Source organism: Triturus cristatus, chromosome 12, assembly GCF_964204655.1.
Source record: "Triturus cristatus chromosome 12, aTriCri1.1, whole genome shotgun sequence".
NCBI classification, from domain to species: Eukaryota; Metazoa; Chordata; class Amphibia; order Caudata; family Salamandridae; genus Triturus; species Triturus cristatus.
In genome coordinates, this window is record NC_140595.1 from 53,203,281 (window position 1) to 53,220,415 (window position 17,135).

The window sequence follows — 17,135 nt, forward strand, 5'->3', positions numbered from 1 at the left end:
CCAGTGCTGACTGGGCCTGTGCTTCCTTCCGGTGCTGTCTGCCCTGTGCTTCCTTTCAAAGCTGTCTGGCCTTTTCTTGCTTCCAGTGCTGTCTGGGCCTGTGTTTTCTTCCAGTGATGGGCCTATGATTCTTTCCAATATTGCCTGGGCCTGTGCTTCCTTCCAGTGCGATCTGGCCTGTGCTTCCTCCCAGTGCTGTTTGGACCTGTGCTTCCTCCCAGTGCTGTCTGGAACTGTTCTTCCTCTCAGTGCTGTCTGGACCTGTGCTTTCTTCTAGTGCTGGCTTGGCCCGTGCTTCTTTCCAGTGCTGTCCGACCTGTGCTTCCTTCCAGTGCTGGCTGGACCTGTGCTTCCTTCCAGTGCTGGCTGGACCTGTTCTGTGTTCCAGTGCTGGGTGGACCTGTGCTTCCTTCCAGTGCTAGCTGGACCTGTGCTTCCTTCCAGTGCTGTCTGGGCCTGTGCTTTCTTCCAGTGCTGTCTGTACCTTTTCTTCCTTCCAGTGCTGTCTGCTGTGCTTCCTTCCAGCGTGGGCTGGGCCTGTTCTGTCTTCCAGTGCTGGCTGGACCTGTGCGTCCTTCCAGTACTTTCTGGACCTGTGCTTCATTCCAGTCCTGTCTGGATCTGTGCTTCCTTCCAGTGCTGTCTGGCTTGCGCTTCCTTCCACTGCTGCCTGGACCTGTGCTTCCTTCCAGTGCTGTCTGGACCTTCGTGCTTCCTTACAGAGCTGTCTGGACCTCTGTGCTTTCTTCCAGTGCTACCTGGCCGTGCTTCCTCCAGTGTTGGCCGGGCCTGTGCTTCCTGTCACTGCTCCCAGGGCTCTCGTTTTCAAAGAGTTAACCATATTTCGTTGCCATGACTCGCATCAGCTACACTTCGGAGTTTGCCCTCCTTAGTGCAATAAAAGAGTCGAGGGGCCGTCCAGGGAGATTAATGCCTTCCCGAGAACATACCCCATTGGTCGATAAGAGGTGGGGCCCCGGGGACCTGTCTCTCGGTGCCCCGCGGTGCAGGGTCCATAGCTGCGTCCCCAGTCTCCTGCGAGCACCCTGTGTAGCAGCTCCCTCTGCTCGGACAGTGCTAGCGGGCATCCGGAGGTGCAGGCGGGCATTCACCGGGCACCATGGCGTCCACTTACCCCGTCCTGATGGCGCTGGTTCTGCTCGCCTCGGCAGAGGCCCAGCAGGGTAGGTGACATGGATCCCATCCGAAGGGGTGGTGCGAGCTAGACCTCAGATAGAACGAGGAAATGTTTAGCGCCCAGCTGGAGAGCGTCCGCCTTTAGGAGCTATGGGGACATGACCTAAGAGGCAGTAGAGGTTGGTGATGCACTCACAGCTCGGGCCAGGCACGAGCGAGATCGCTGACTGGCTCGGCCCGAGGTCCTCGAGGGCCTTTGATCTAAAAACGAGCCGAGCCGTGAGTGACTGATCTCAGCAGCACATGGAGTGAGTTAACGACGAAAGGAAGAGAGAATAGAGAAAAAGAGGCAGTGAAGAGGAAGAGAGACAGGCCAGAGGGAGATACACCTGGTTAGAAAGAGGCAGGGCAGAGGGAGGGGGAGGTGAACAACAAAGGGGAGGACATTTACCATCGGGAGTCTTGAGAAATGGAAAAGCACCCCCCCCCCCCCCCCCGCCCCGAACTCACCACCCCACAACCTCTGGCTCGGCTCGGCTTCAGCGGCCCCTTACACTGTCTAATTCGTCAATCTCTTTTTTTATTCATTTGTTTCTTTCCAAAGAAGTCTGTCCGATGGAGTCTCACACCCATGATCTACTGAATGCAAAGTGCAAGTTACAAACCATTCATTAATACAGGTGTACATGTTTTATGAGATTGTGAACGTAGTAAGAGGAGGAAGATTTAGAGACATATTTGTGTAGTATCCGGAATTACAAGCATTCAAAACATTCGCCATGGCATAAAATTGATATTGGCTCTGCCATACATCAACTTTAGCTTCTTGTACCAGACTTTTAGATTGCAACTACAAACTAACAGTAATGTATTGAGGCCATAGAGTCTTTGAGAGTGAAAGAAAGAGCGACCCATGAGTGAAAGAGAGTTAAGAGAGGAGGACAGATGGGGAGCAGAGACAGGGAACTGCGACTGATTCAGGTTAAGAGTTGAATATGTCACTTGTGCGTGGTGTCATGGTGGGAGGCTAGTCTGAGTAGAGTGTGTAGTTTGCGTGTATGAAGGGGCAGTTCATTGGGGCTTTATTTTTTTATCAATAGATGTCAAGTTTGTTGAAAAGTTTGTCTGGAAGCTTTTATCGTGTGTGTTTTTTTGAAAAATAATGTTATCTGAGCTTCCCCATGAAGCAGAGCTAAGCCCGCCATGGGCTTGATTTACAAAGGCAATTTACACTTATGCATGACATTATTATATACAGGTGTAAATTTACTCAAAAGTTTAACATACACTCAGAGTAGCCAAAAAGAAGTAAAAATTACTCAAAAGTGTAAATTACTGAAAAAGCGTGTAGCCCCCATACCCTTCAGTTTGGTGGAGTTAAGCGTATGGAGTAAATTTACACTTAGATTTTGTGAATAGCCAACAAGTTGTGAAATTACACCAACGTGTAACTCACCTGTGTGACTCAGGCCCCAAGAGGGTACTGAGATATTCTTAAAAAGGTCAATAAGCTGCGGGTCATTATCGTTTGCTGGTTGGTCTCTTGGAGGCTACGAATATACCAAGGACATCGTTGACATAGTTTGTTTATGTAAAAGTGAAAGATTTCTTGTACATAGTTTTTGAATCTCGCCCGATAAGGTTTGAATGCGTATGCAGCTATCTAACATATGCTGGGTACTTCCTGTTTTTTTTTTTTGCAGTTCCACTATTTATTAAAGTTGCGTAGCCCTAATTTGGAAAGAATGTCCTAGATCCGAAAGGCAGTGTGAGCCGTCTAGAATCTGGACTGAGCAAACGAGGGGTTCTTTAGCTGCAAAGGGGGATCAGAGAATGATTGACCAAGTAACTTTGGTAGAGGTGGGAGGATAGAATCCAAACAGATAAAGTTCCATTTGTTGAGTAATTTTGTGGTGAGTGTGAACTTCTAGGGTGACAAAATCTGACCTTTCTCGCTACGTACCCTAATGTAAACATTTTGTTGATAGGAGTAGAAGTAGTTATGTCCCAAATTGCTTTATTTCTGGTCACAAATGGTTGTCCTTTCTCACTCGCCATTTTATTGTATTCATATTTTTGTTTTTTAATCTCTGGTAAAACTTGGGTCCTTTTGGTGCCTTTGTTGTTTAGATATTTAGGTTCTGGGGTATGAATCTGTTGCTTGTGTCTGTCTAGTTTTAAGTTGTCACTTTTATTTCCCCCTGCCGTTATGTTAATCATTGTCCCTATGATTGTCTCTTCCAGATCATTCCAAGGGATATCTGGGGATGTTTCCTGTGTTTTAGTTTTGTCCAATATAGTTTATCATGGATCTTCTGATTTGGTCCCAGCTACCACGCGTATCTATCAGATAGTTGTTTATTGTCTATTCTTTTGGTTTGGGTGTGGCTGCAATTTTATTTTCAAATGAGATACACAATGGTCCTATATAATCATTAGTTACATTTTTAGAATAAAAGTGTTCGCAACATTAGATGGTAGCCAATCTTGGAGAAAGTATTGTGCGTGTGGGAGGGGAGAGTGTAATCCCTCCCTAAAGATGTCTGTAAAGTGTGACCGGTGTACCATAAGGGCGGGTGATCTGTGGGGTCTAAATGTATTATTAAATAGTCTGCCTAGCATGACGTCCATGGGAAGCTTGAAATCTCCTCAGACAATCATTCCCATGCAGCGTACTCACTCAGTGCATCTTGTAGTATGTTTAGTAGTTCTACAATACTATTATTAAAGTACTGCAACGTGCTATTCACTAACCTATGTGCAGATGTCTATCTTTTCTATGTGAAGGCTTCTGCCCCAACTGTGTAGATCTCCACACATGCACGCCTACATTTTAGTAGTAAATGGGTGGGGGGGGGGGTCAGGGGAGTGGCTGCAAACGAGGATACCCACTACTAAATGAGAGGGGTTTAGTTGGAGTAAGAAGGGATTAAAAGAGGGCTAGGGAGGAATTGAGGGAGGGACGTGTAAGCACCCACAGTAAGCCAATTTTTATTCACAAACAGCACATCTATAATTACTATAGACAAAAAGGACTCATAACATTAAATCTACTCCAGGTCAGACCTGAGGTAAGCCCAGCACCACACATGGCCAACTACTGGTACTGCAACACAGTCCCATAGAAAATAATGAAGGTAGGGACGTAAACTAAAACCCCACAGGAAATAATGTTAAATTAATAAATTTAAATTTTTGAAAAATATATAAAAATGTAATTAAATAGTAAAAACGTATTTATAAATAACAAATATTATTTTTATTATAAAATATTTTAATCATCGTTTAAATGAAAAAATGTAACTTTAATATTTTTAAAATCATTAACTTAAATCTGTTCCATACACAACTTTTAGCAATTCTTAATACACAACAATAAATATAAACATTTTTATTTAGGTGGGGATTTTTGTTTCAAATAGATATTTTAAAAACAAAAATGTAATGTGTATAATTAAATGAATTAAGTATTGAATACATTTTTTAACATTTCCCTATAGTTTACCAGACGGAGGTCTCCAACCCAGTTGCAGAGGTCTCCCCCAAGTATTCTACCACAAGGTTCTTGACACAAATATATTGATATAAGACTGTGCTGCAGAATAAACTAAGATGGAATCTGGCAGTTTTTTAGTGTTTTTTCTAATGCTCACATCACGATTAAGATCTTGAACCAGTTTCCAAACAAGAGATTCAGTTATTTAAAATCTTGGAAAAGATCATATCACCTAAAGAGATTCATCTTACAAGTTGATAATCTTCGAATGTGCCCGTATGTCCTCAGCGTTATCCTGTGCATTCAATTGTAGTTCCATTTACCTCAATGGCCCTATCTTCCAAAAAATGTGGGGCACGCATCGCTATTGTGAACACAATGTTGATATTGCATTACTGGTCAGTATCTTCTGAAAGCTTTGTGGACTGGGGGTATAATTTTCTCAACCTTTTTGCTGGGGATGGCACATTGCTACTTGTTTTTTACCTGTGGCCCACAACAAATTGCAAGGCATCCAGTTCTACGATTGGGAGGAAGGCAAACTGTGGACCTGGTGGGTGGTCATCACCACACTGACAATGGTCGGATCCGTGAACCGCTACTTCAAGAACTTTGGTCAAACACCAAATGTGCAAGTCCTGTAGAGGATGGATGCTGCCTTATAGGCCAGTCAGTCAACGATGGTGTCCTCATCGGTGAACTCATTTTACGTTTGTGTTTTTTATCCACGCAGCCAGCAGAGCCACTGCTCCCACGAGGGTCCTGCAGCCGTGGTTGGTGGGCCTGACGGCTGTGGTGGTCTTCCTTTTCATCGTCTTCGTGCTGATGATCATCAACAGGGTCTGGTGTGAAAAGAAGAGGTAGGTCCTCTAGGAATCTATCACCGATCAGGGTGATCGGCTGTTGATAGGTGAGACCTCCCCGGAGCCGGTGACACCTGAGGTGCAGCCCAGGGACTTGATCTCAAATTGCGCTTTTTGTGTTTGGCACTAGATGTATTTGCTTGCTGGTTTTTTTGCGGTGTGGATGTGTGTCTGAGTTGTGTGCCATGTGTATTTTATCCTGACATTTTGTTTTTCCGGACTATGTGCATCCGTGTGTGTCAGTGTGTACGTGCGTCTGTGAGCACACATGTATCAGTATGTTTTCCAAGTGTTTGTCTTTGGTTTGTGTTGTGAGTATTTGTGGGATTTTTTGGTGTGTCCGCTGCCAATGGTTGGTTTGTGTGCATGTCTCCATGTGTGTTTGTGTTCAGTTTGTAGTGTGAATATTTAATGTAGTGTGAAGTATTTGTGCTGTGTGTGTGTCTGTTTTTGTGGCACACATGTAGCATACGTTCACGTGTGAGTGATTCCAAGGGGTTTGTAGTGCTCTTATGTGCATGCATCCTGTGTAAATGTGCATAATATACAATTGTACATAATGTGAGTTATCTGTGGATGGTGTGTGTATTTGTATTTGAGTCTATGGTTAGTAGCTTGTGGTGTGTGACAGTTGTAGTGTTTTTTGATCTCTATTTATGATGAATGTGATTTGTCTGTGTCTTCAAGTGCCTGGCCTGGGGATTTCTAAAATTGTGTAAGTGTGTATCGTTATGCATTGCTGAGTGCAGTTTTATGGCCACATGTATACAAACACACCTGGATGCAGACGTGGTGAAGTAAATGTGTTTGTGGCTCAGAGATGTGGAACCTTTGCACAAAGTAGACTCACCCGCCTTACTTTGTATAAAACCGGAAAGTGCGACTTTTCAGATCTGTCCCTGTGCTTCCTATTTTGCACAATCCAAAACTACAGATCCACTAACCACGGTTACGTATCAGAATTTGTTTTGTAAAACTACCTAGTGAGCTAGTGTAAACCTATAGAAATGTTTTCAATCCTAAGAGAAATTGCTGTTTCTCCATTTCCATAGGAGCAGTCTTGCGTAAGAATAGTTATCTAGAGGAAGACGAGGTTCAAAGATATTTTAAATTGTAACCCTCAATTTTCCTTTCTGAAGATTCTGCACACTTTTACTATTAAGTGCATTCTAATTAAAACTAACATTCTTTCACAATTTATGGAATTAAACTTCATTCCCACTAAAAATAGATGTTCTGTGGGTCACCTGAGTCAATCGCGGATAGAATAATTGTGTTACAATGTTTTCATTGGCCCTCCAGTTTCCTAACATATTTCTCTTCCTTCTTCTTCAGGCATGAAGAGCCAGTTTCCTCCAGGTAAGAAAAAACCACCACAGAGCCTTTGTATAAATGTTGTATTTTGAAATCCCTATTAAAATTAAAATTCAAAACAAGCTTTATTCGATTTAAATGCTTAAATCATAAAAGCACAATACATAAAAGTGATAAAATTCATATATTGCGTGTCCATTAACTTACGGAATTCGAAAATATCGAACACCTTAGTAAATTAATCAATTCATCACATCAAGATAGTTTAAAATATAACCATACATACAAACGTACTATAACAAAGTCATGTAGCGATTAAAACTAGGGAGATGACAATCACAATTTATTATCACTGGTTTTGTCGATATAATGAACAGCGGTTTCCGTGCCTCGTCACGGTAGGCCTTCTCCGACAAGAGACCCATTTGGGTAGCACTATTACTGAAATGTAGAGAACTGTTTCCTATTTTTATATTATGCATTCCGTTAGTATTAAACTATTTTTGATGAAAGTACAGATTGATTCCAAACCCCTTGCCAGAAGCAATGTAATTTTGTTATAAAAGATGCATGTCTTTTAAATGTGAGTGAGGGAGACACTTTTGCTGCCTCTCCTAGACCTTTGCACTGTTTTCACTTCAGAAGCCTTGAGGAAGGTGCACTGGAGTCGTAACATGGCTTGTTTTGTCTTACTAGTCTTAAGCAAGTCAAACATGTGTCCTCATGTAACGAAACTGGTGCTCATGTAAAGCGCTCTGATATCTGATGTCTCGGGTCTAGTTTGCGCTATATAAAACTAAAAAAAAAAAAAAAAAACATGTTGTAAGCCAGGCAAAAGCAGTGGTAGTATTGGTAAAGCATAGGTACATAAACAGGAAGAGGAATAGGAAGCGTGTTGTAACTTACTCAATAAATAGTTAAGCACAAATTAAATGCATAAATTAATAATGCGTTCAAAATATAGAATAATGTATAAAACATCTCATGGCACAAAACAACTATTCGTTAATTGACTTTTCTTGACGAGACATTTTAAAACATTCCCCTAAATATCTGATCAAGCCCAAAGAAACTGTTTAGTGGTGGACTTGATAAACCAGCGAAATGTCTTCTTAGAAATATATATATACAGAAAACCGATTGGGTGCCATAATCTCTACAAAACAAAGAAATGTGATTTGTGGCACGCTCCAGGCGGGAAATGATTGACAGCTGGTGCCATCATCCCCAGCCAGAGACCAGCTGCCATGACAGAGGTCCCCCTTGTGCAACCTGAGCTGTAGTATCTGTATGAGAGGCCTCTGCCATTCAAAGTCCTCACCCAAGCATGGCCAGGTCAGAGTCCGGTACCTGTCTGAAGGGACGAGAATATGGAATGGGGGAAACAAGCCTTTTGGACAGAAAGACTCACAGAAGTGACAAATGGCAGGAAACGGGTCTGTTGAGTTCATTCTAAAGCACACGCGACAGCTGTGCTGACAACAATCACATGGTTTGACTGTAATTTTTACTAGAGTAAAATCAAATGGACCCACTGGAAACTAACACTGTAGACTCCCAGGACCTACCTCTCAAGTACAAGCCCAACTTTCTGCTCTTTCAGAACCTTGCCAGCGTTTCGGGGGATATTTAGAGGTACAATTGCAAGCCACATGCCTAGAGGTCAAGGTGAACTGGCAAGACCCTCCAGTTGCACACAGTGCTTGTCAGGGACTGGTGAAAATCTTTCAATACTTGCAACCCCTGCTCATGTGATGGGTCAGCTGACAACTTGCTCTGCAACTTTACAATAGTCTCAGGGTATTCAGCTCTTATGTATAACCTGGTCTGTTGGTCCCATCTTATACTGCGTTGGAATGTGGAAACCAGAGGCTTCACCCCCAGCACTTTTCTCCCTAAGTGGGATGGGTATGCCCAGACGTGGCTCCCTTGCTCGCTGTGCCACTGGATTCAAACTAGCCTGGCTGATGAGGGGTGAAACCCTGAAACTGGTCCCAGGATGCTTGTTTCCAGTCCAGGGAGGACCTGGCCTGGCAGTTCGGGCTGGACTGTTACCATGAGGAGCAGGGTCAAGACTGATTTGCATATAGCCGGGTCCAAACCGGGTTGGCGTAGAACAATGGATTTAATCCAGATCTCTTGACTAGGGGTGAATGTTTGATTTATTCAGCATTCCGTCCATCATTTGTTGCTGCAGCATTTCTCACCTGCCCAGGCATCTCTTCCCAAAGAATAACTCGGGTGTCTACTGCTGGCCCCTCCTTGGTCCTCTAGCGCTCCCATTGGCTGTTCATTTCTACTCCCTCCAATTATATTTAATTAACAAGTGGATGTTTGTCAAGTCGACAGCATTGACCGTCAAATAATTGCTGCCACTAGATGGCAGGGTAGGTGTTATTTCACTATTCTTATCGCCACATCTACTTACCATGCAATGCAGTGGTTAGGATGACGTGCTAGATGTAATATTTTCCCCATGTGATATATTGAAAGCGATGTAGTGACCCTGAACCTTAGAAGTCTGCAGTCTCTATGTCCTAGTGAGGTTGTAAGACTTATTATTGGCAAACATGCAGCACCAGCCTTGATGTCTCCCACACTCAACCCCTGGGATATTTCTGGGTCACTGGACAAGATGTGTGGTTCCCTTTGCCACATAATTTAGCAAACAATGTTTTCTAGTTTGGCCTTTAATTGCCGTATAAATGAAGAGGACCTGGATATTTTTAACCACAGAGAGGAGAGTAACAATCTGAAAAACTTTGACCTTCCCTGGACATTACAGTGGCCAAAATTGAAGCAATTCGCTCTTGAGGAGTGAACTCCTGGTAGGGGGCGTGGAAAGGGCTGCTTCTACCTGGAGTGCAGGGGTGAGTCTCCAGGGCCATGGTCTGGATCTGAAGGTCGGTGGTTCACTGAAGGATTGAGTGCTAAGACCCAATATTTGATCTAATGTGACTCAGCTGCTCTCTATATACTTCTTATCTATGTTGTGAACATTTACTGTTGTAAAGCGCTCTGATACCTTCATGTCTAGCTAGCACTATATAAATAAATATCTTTCTTCCTTTAGGGCGGGAGAGAACGCCTATGATAATGACGCAATGGAGCTGGGAGAAGAAGGGGAAAGGAAAGAGCTGTCCAAGTAAGATGTTATTCACTGAAGGGGAAATGAAAGAGCTGGGCAGGTCAAAGGTTAATCACTGAAGGGGAAAGGAAAAAGCTGTCTAGGTGAAAGGTTAATCACTGAAGGGGAGAGAAAAGAGCTGTCCAGGTGAAAGGTTAATCACTGAAGGGGAGAGAAAAGAGCTGTCCAGGTGAAAGGTTAATCACTGAAGGGGAAAGTAAAGAGCTGTCCAGATGAAAGGCTAATCACTGAAGGGAAAGGAAAGAGCTGTCCAGGTGAAAGGTTAACCACAGAAGGGGAAAGGAAAGTGCTGTCCAGGTGAAAGGTTACTCCTCGAAGAGTAAAGCGCTGTCGTGGGAAGATATTTTTCACTAAAGGGAAACGAAAGAGCTGTACAGGTGAATTTTAAATCGCTGAAGAGGTCAGGAAAGCCTTGTACAGGTAAAAGGTTAATCATTGGAGGAGAAAGGGCAGAGTTTTCTAAATGAAAGGGTAATCATCAAAGGGGTAAGAGACCAGGTAAGAGGTTAGTCACTGAAAGGGACAGGAAAGAGATGTCCAGGTGAAAGAGTAATTACTGTAGGGGAAAGGTCACCAAGGGGGAAAGGAAAGAGCTGTCCAAGTGAAAAGAGAATCACCAAAGTGGAAATAAAAGAGCTGTGCAGGTGAATGGGTAATCACTGAAGGTGAACGGAAAGAGTTTTACAGTATTTTTGTGCAGCACTTTTCGCCCTAAGTGGGATGTGTATGCCCAGACGTGGGTCCCTTGCTCGCTGTCCCACTGGATTCAAACTACCCTAGCTGATGAGGGGTGATGCCCCGAAACAGGTCCCAGGATGCTTGTTTCCTATCCAAGGAGGACCCGGCTTGGCATTTTGGCCTGGACTGTTCCCTTGAGGAGCAGGGTCAAGGCTGATTTGCATATGGCTTTATCCAAACTGGGGTGGCGTAGACCATGGATTTAACCCAGATCGCTTGAATGAGGGTGAATGTTTGATTTATTCAGCATTCCGTCCATCATTTGTTGCTGCAGCATTTCTCACCTGCCAAGGTATCTCTTTCCATAGAATAACTCAGGTGTCTACTGCTGGTCCCTCCTTGGTCCCCTAGTGCTCCCATTGGCTGTTCATTTCTACTCCCTCTAATTATATTTAATTAACAAGCGGTTGTTTGTCAAGTAGACAGCATCGACTGTCAAATATATTGCTGCCACTAGATGGCAGGGTAGGTTCACTATTCTTAACTCCACATCTACTTACCATGCAATGCAGTGGTTAGGATGACCTTATTAGATGTAATATTTTCCCCATGTGATATATTGAAAGCGATATAGTGACCCTGAACCTTAGAAATCTGCAGTCACAATGTCCTAATGAGGTTGTAAGACTTATCATTGGCAAACATGCGGCACCAGCCTTGATATCTCCCACACTCAACCCCTGAGATATTTCTGGGTCACTGGACAAGATGTGTGGTTCCCTTTGCCACATAATTTAGCAAAAAATGCTTTCTAGTTTGGCCTGTAATTGCCGTATAAATGAAAAGGCCCTGGGTATTTGTAGCCACAGAGAGGAGAGTAACATTCTGAAAAACTTTGACCTCCTCTGGACCTTTCAGTGGGCAAAAGTGAAGCAATTCGTTCTTGATGAGTGAATTCCTGGTAGAGGGTGTGGAATGGGCTGCATCCTCCTGGTGTGCAGGGGTAAGAGTCTCCAGGGCCATGGTTTGTGGATCAGAAGGTCGGTGGATCACTGAAGGTTTGAGTGCTAAGACACAATATTTCTTCTGGTGTGACTTCGCTGCTCTCTATATACTTCTTATCTATGTTGTGAACATTTACTGTTGTAAAGCGCTCTGAAACTTTCGTGTCTAGCTAGCGCTGTATAAATGTCTCAAATAAATAAATATCTTCCTTCTTTTAGGGTGGAAGAGAACATATACCATAATGACGCGAAGGAGCTGAGAGAAGATGGGGAAAGGAAAGAGCTAGCCAAGTAAGGTGTTAATCACTGAAGGTGAAAGGAAAGAGCTGTCCAGGTGAAAGGTTAATTACTGAAGGGGAAAGGAAAGAGCTGTCCAGGTGAAAGGCTAATCGCAAAAGGGGAGAGGAGAGTGCTGTCCAGGTGAAAGGTTAATCACCGAAGGGGAAAGGAAAGTGCTGTCTAGGTGAAAGATTAATCACCGAAGGTGAAAGGAAAGTGCTGTCTAGGCAAAATGTTTATCACCGAAGAGGAAAGGAAAGAGCTGTCCGGATGAAAGGTTAATCCCAGAAGGGAGAGGAAAGCAGTGTCCAGGTGAAAGGTTAATCACAGAAGGGGAAAGTATAGAGCTGTCCAGGTAAAAGGTTAATCACTGAAGGGGAAAGGATAGAGCTGTCCAGGTAAAAGGTTAATGACTGAAGGGGAAAGGATAGAGCTGTCCAGGTAAAAGGTTAATCACTGAAGGGGAAAGGATAGAGCTGTCCAGGTAAAAGGGTAATCACTGAAGGGGAAAGGAAAGTGCTGTCCTGGGAAGATATTTTTTACCAAACGGAAAAGGAAAGAGCTGTCCACATGAAAGAGTTAATCTGTGAAAGGGAAACTAAAGAGTTGTCCAGGTGAAATTTAAATCACTGAAGAGGTCAGGAAAGACCTGTACAGGTAAAAGGTTAATCATTGGAGGCGAAAGGGCAGAGCTTTCCATATGAAAGGGTAATCTTCAAAGGGGAAACAGCCCAGGTAAGAGGTTAGTCACTGAAAGGGACTGGAAAGAGATGTCCCGGTGAAAGGGTAATCATCAAAGTGGAAATCAAAGAGCTGTGCCGGTGAAAGGGTAATCCCTGAAGGTGAATGGAAAGAGTTGTACAGGTAAGAGGTTAATCAGTGAAGGGGAAAAGAAAGAGCTGTCAGTTGAGAGGTTAGTAGCTGAAGGGTAAACACAAGAATTGTCCAGGTGAAAAGGTAGTCGCCAAAGTGCAAAGAAAAGAGCTGTGCAGGTGAGAGAGTAATCCCAGAAGGTCAGAAGAAAGAGATGTACAGGTAAGAGGTTAACCAGTGAAGGGGAATCGAAGACCTGTGCATCGATGGAGGGTAGGCATGGACGCATTTATATATATTTTCCTGGTCCAAAGACAGTATTTTCTTTCTGTTTTTGTGGAATACAACTTTGTTCTGCCCATTGTCCTGCCCAACCGAATACCTGCTGGTTGGGAGCTGCCAAACCTATTTAGACTGGATCACAGCTCTTAAACTCTCCTCTGAGAAAAACATATCCTGTCGTTCTGGCATAGATTGGACAGTGGTCAGCCAAGGACAGCAAAGGGCATGCATGAACAATTCATTTTCAATCCTGGAGTAATGATGTCTTAGGGCTTGATGTATTATCAGAACATTGGAATGTTGGGTGCTCCATTGAAAACAGTGGAGTACTCCGGGCTTCTAATGGCCGGTAGAAGCCCGGCGCTCCAACATTCCAATGTTTGTTCACAACTGTTGCTGGGAACTAAGTCCTCACGGAGCCAGAGGGGATTTCAATCCCCTCAGACTCCGTGCTGCCTTTGTTTCAATTGTTAGAACATTCTGCCCCCTTGTGGTGGAATGTTCTAATAGCCTTATAGCCCTCCATAGTTGGGCTATACTGACATTAAAGGCCCGATCCCTTGTTAATCTCTGGAGTGTGCCTTTACTGGCCAGTATAGCCCGCTATGGCAGGCTATAAGGCTACAATGGACTTTGTGGTCGCTCAATTTTTTTCTGATAGCATTCCCAATAATTATAATGGATAGAGACTGTCATCTTGAAAAGATCATTGTGGAATGCTGTGCCCCGCAGTCCTCCATCAGCCATAGCAGTTTGCTGAGTGCCTACATGAAACAAGGCAACTGCACAGCATAACTTCAGCGCCTTCAGAGAAGCTGCCATGATTAGGGCTCCTCGGAAGGCACAGAGATCTCTGCAGGGACCGTGGAGGTCTATAATATGGTGACCGGTGGTGCGGCCAGAAAGGCAAAGGTCACCCTTACAGATGGCAGTCCACCCTCCAAACTCCAAATCAGCTCCTTAGTCTTTCATCCTTCCGTGGTCAATTAAGGGTGGGCGTAGTTCGCGAAGTAGCACTTCGCGAAGCTACGCAAAGTGAAGTTCGCACTACACGTAGCACTTCGCGAACTGCGTAGTAACATGTTCGCACTGTGCAAGATGTTGTTTTCAATGATTGCACAGTGCGGACAAGCAACCGGCACTGTGCAATCATTGAAAATGGCATCTTGCACAGTGCGAGCTGTAGTTTTCTGCTGCTCGAGTAGATTTTTACTCGAGCGGCAGCTCTCTCAACGCGAACTGGTAGTTTCTCATCGCGAGCGGTCGCGAGCATACGCGACCCCTCGCAACGAGAAACCTGACCTCCTCGCATTGGGAATCTCGCCGGGAGGTTTATTTTCGATGCTCGCGATCGCCAACTTGATGTTGCTGATCGCGAACAAGGAAAAAGTCTCGCCGGGATGTCATTTTGCTTGCTCGCGGTCGCCAACTTGACGTTGAGGACCGCGAGCAAGCAAAAAATGACCGCAGCACTACGCAACACTACGCTACGCGTGTTCGCACTGTGCTACGTGCAGTTCGCGTAGTGCGAAGTAGCGCGAACTTCGCAAACTACGCGAGCGTAGCGTAGTGCTTCGCCCAGGCTTAAATAAAATGCTTGCTATTCAGTTGGGTACATGGGCCGATTGTGTTTGCGGTGTTTGCTGTATGAATGAACAATGTTGGTGTAATTTAAACTAAAAGTTCTACAGAATACACCATCACCTGATACATCTAATTCCTCCACTTTCCTCTATACCAGACTCAACGAAGCTAAGCCCAAGAACGCCCCTGTGAAGGCCAAATGGCAAACAGAAGGAAACCCAGAAGAAGGAGAAAAAATCACCACCATGTAAAGTGAATTTCATCTGTTCGAAGCTTCCGGTGAACTACAGGATTCTGGGAGGGAAAGGAATCTGACAGGGACCTCTGGCCCTCAGGGAGGAGGGTCTGATTATTGTACTGAACATTCTGTGATGTTGTTTGCTGCGCCACCTGCTGGTGTGGTTGTGCCTTCTTCTCTATATGTTTGTTGAGCTTTATGTAACCAATATTAGAGCTTATGGGGATTGGTGGAAGACTGACCGCCTCAGCTTGTCCTCTCAAGGCCAGTTTGACCACCTCAATGTGCATCATGAGAGGCAGAATGACCTTTTCTATACATCATCCAAGGGCCAGACTGACCACCTCAATTCTTTATCTCAAATCAATATGGACCACCTCAATGCTTCATCTTAGGCCAAACTTGTCACACCGGTGTGGTCTCTAGGGGGCCGACTAACCACTCAAATGCTTCACCAAGGGGAGGCTGACCACCCCAATATGTACTCTCGGGGACATACTGACCACTTCTATAATTAACTGATGGGCAGCTTGGTGACTTTAATATTTCATCCCACTGGCTGAATGACAGTCTCAAAGGCAAACTGACAACCTCAATTTTTCATTCCCAGGGACAGATTTGACCACCTCAATGTGTCCTCTCAAGGCCTGAAATGCCTACATAATGTTCAATTCATGACCAGGCTGGCCATCTCCGTGTGGTTTCTCCGAGACAGGTTGGCCACCTCATTGTTCCTATCAAAGCCAGACAGGCCACCTCAGTCCTTCGTCTCAAGGGCAGAATGACCACCCCAAAGTTTCACCGCAGCAGTTGTACTGGCATGAGGCATTTAATGACATGTAGCCATCTTGGAGGCTTTTCATGTGGTTTGCCAAGAGTGGGTGAGGTGGGGTTGGCCAAGAAGCACACTTAAAGAGGACAGAGGTGTTTGCCAGGACCAAGGGTTCTTCTGTGGATGTTGCGGTTCGAAAAGGAAGTCGTGGGCATTGCCAAGCTTTTAGTCTAGAATTGAGAATATGAAAATTAGGGCTCAGAGTCAGGGCCTCGAGTGTATGGTTACATGGGGAGATTTCCCAGGAGGCCTTGCCCCTAAAAGAAGAGTATGACTGGGACAGAGTCAGTCACTTCTCATGTGAGATTAGCCAATCAGGCACTAGTTATAGCCTCCAATATCCTGGATAATAAACTTTGAGATTGCTGCAAGTGGATTAGGGTGGATAAGGAAAAGAGTCTACGAGACGCGCCTTGAAGTCATATAGTTTGGAAAGCAGCACTATACCTGCTCCTACATTCTGTCATGCATCATAGTAAAGCCCCCCACTTTTTCATATTATAGTCCTGAGCTACTCTTCAAACGCAGCAGCTTAAACCTGGTAGAACCATCACTAGGGGAATCTTGAGGTCTCAGTTTAGCATTGTGACAAGGTTTAAAAAAAATATATAATTTAGTCAAAGGGGACAGAGGGGACATTATAGAGCCGTCCCAGCTACGACCTCCCTAATCATGTGACCCAAGACTTTTGTGATACATTTGATTTCTCAAAATGTTTTATTTCATTTTGTCATTCTGGTCATTTTTCTAATAATTGTGAGTGATGTAGCTGTCCAATGCGTGACCAATAATAAAATCAGCGTGGAATGAATGGCTCTCTATCGTTTCTCCTGATACTGGGGTCATATGTTGCTTCATTCATGCAACAAGAATGTCAAGTTTCATTGTCGTCTTTGTGATTGGTGCTAATCAAGGAAGGACAAGGAATTATTTTAGGATTTCTTTAAGTCATTGGAGAGCAAATAAAAACAATTCCTGTATTCACAGTGCCAGGGTCAGCCATTGGCTCTGCTGATGTGCCAACCAATGCTTGTCTCACTGAAGAAAGAAGGCCATTGTATGCATGCTCAAGGGCAGGCGTGTCCCACAATGAAGATATTCAGCGTTCACACTGTCTCTTATCACTCTCCCATCATGGAAAATGATGTGCGGTGTGATTGTCCTGCTTGACATCCTCACAGCGGAGCAATGGAGACCTCTTATTAGTTACAGGTGGTTTGAAACCTGCTGCAACACAGACTGTAGTAAAATGTCAACATAAGAAACACATTTGTTCCCTTGTAAGTAGCAAAACAAAAAATAAATCCAATTGTCAACATTGGGAACATCAAATGTCAGAATTTTTATATTTTCCCACTCGCCCATAATCATCCATGCATCCGCCTGCCTTTTTGTGCTTGTATGTTGTAATGTACTTTGTGTTTTTAGGTATACCTGTGCCCCTCTGTGTTTTCTAAAGACACACAA

At 44.2% G+C, this 17,135-nt stretch overlaps 1 protein-coding gene across 1 annotated transcript; it reads left to right on the forward strand.

Annotated features, from left to right (window-relative positions):
* The first annotated feature begins 891 nt into the window (after positions 1 to 891).
* SMIM24 (small integral membrane protein 24) lies at positions 892 to 16,479 on the forward strand. The gene is made up of 6 exons (XM_085637886.1): positions 892 to 1,184; positions 5,367 to 5,493; positions 6,832 to 6,855; positions 9,884 to 9,955; positions 11,860 to 11,931; positions 14,756 to 16,479. The coding sequence occupies exons 1-6, from the start codon at positions 1,121 to 1,123 to the stop codon at positions 14,847 to 14,849; spliced, it is 453 nt and encodes a 150-aa protein (XP_085494012.1). The 5' UTR covers positions 892 to 1,120; the 3' UTR covers positions 14,850 to 16,479.
* The last annotated feature ends 656 nt before the right edge of the window (positions 16,480 to 17,135 follow it).

Excerpts from the sequence above, each read along its gene's own strand:
- SMIM24 (XM_085637886.1), top strand. The coding sequence starts at position 1,121 with ATGGCGTCCACTTACCCCGTCCTGATGGCGCTGGTTCTGCTCGCCTCG. Across the intron at positions 1,185-5,366 it reads CTCGGCAGAGGCCCAGCAGG|CCAGCAGAGCCACTGCTCCC; the intron begins GTAGGTGACATG and ends TTATCCACGCAG. Across the intron at positions 9,956-11,859 it reads GAAAGGAAAGAGCTGTCCAA|GGTGGAAGAGAACATATACC; the intron begins GTAAGATGTTAT and ends TCCTTCTTTTAG.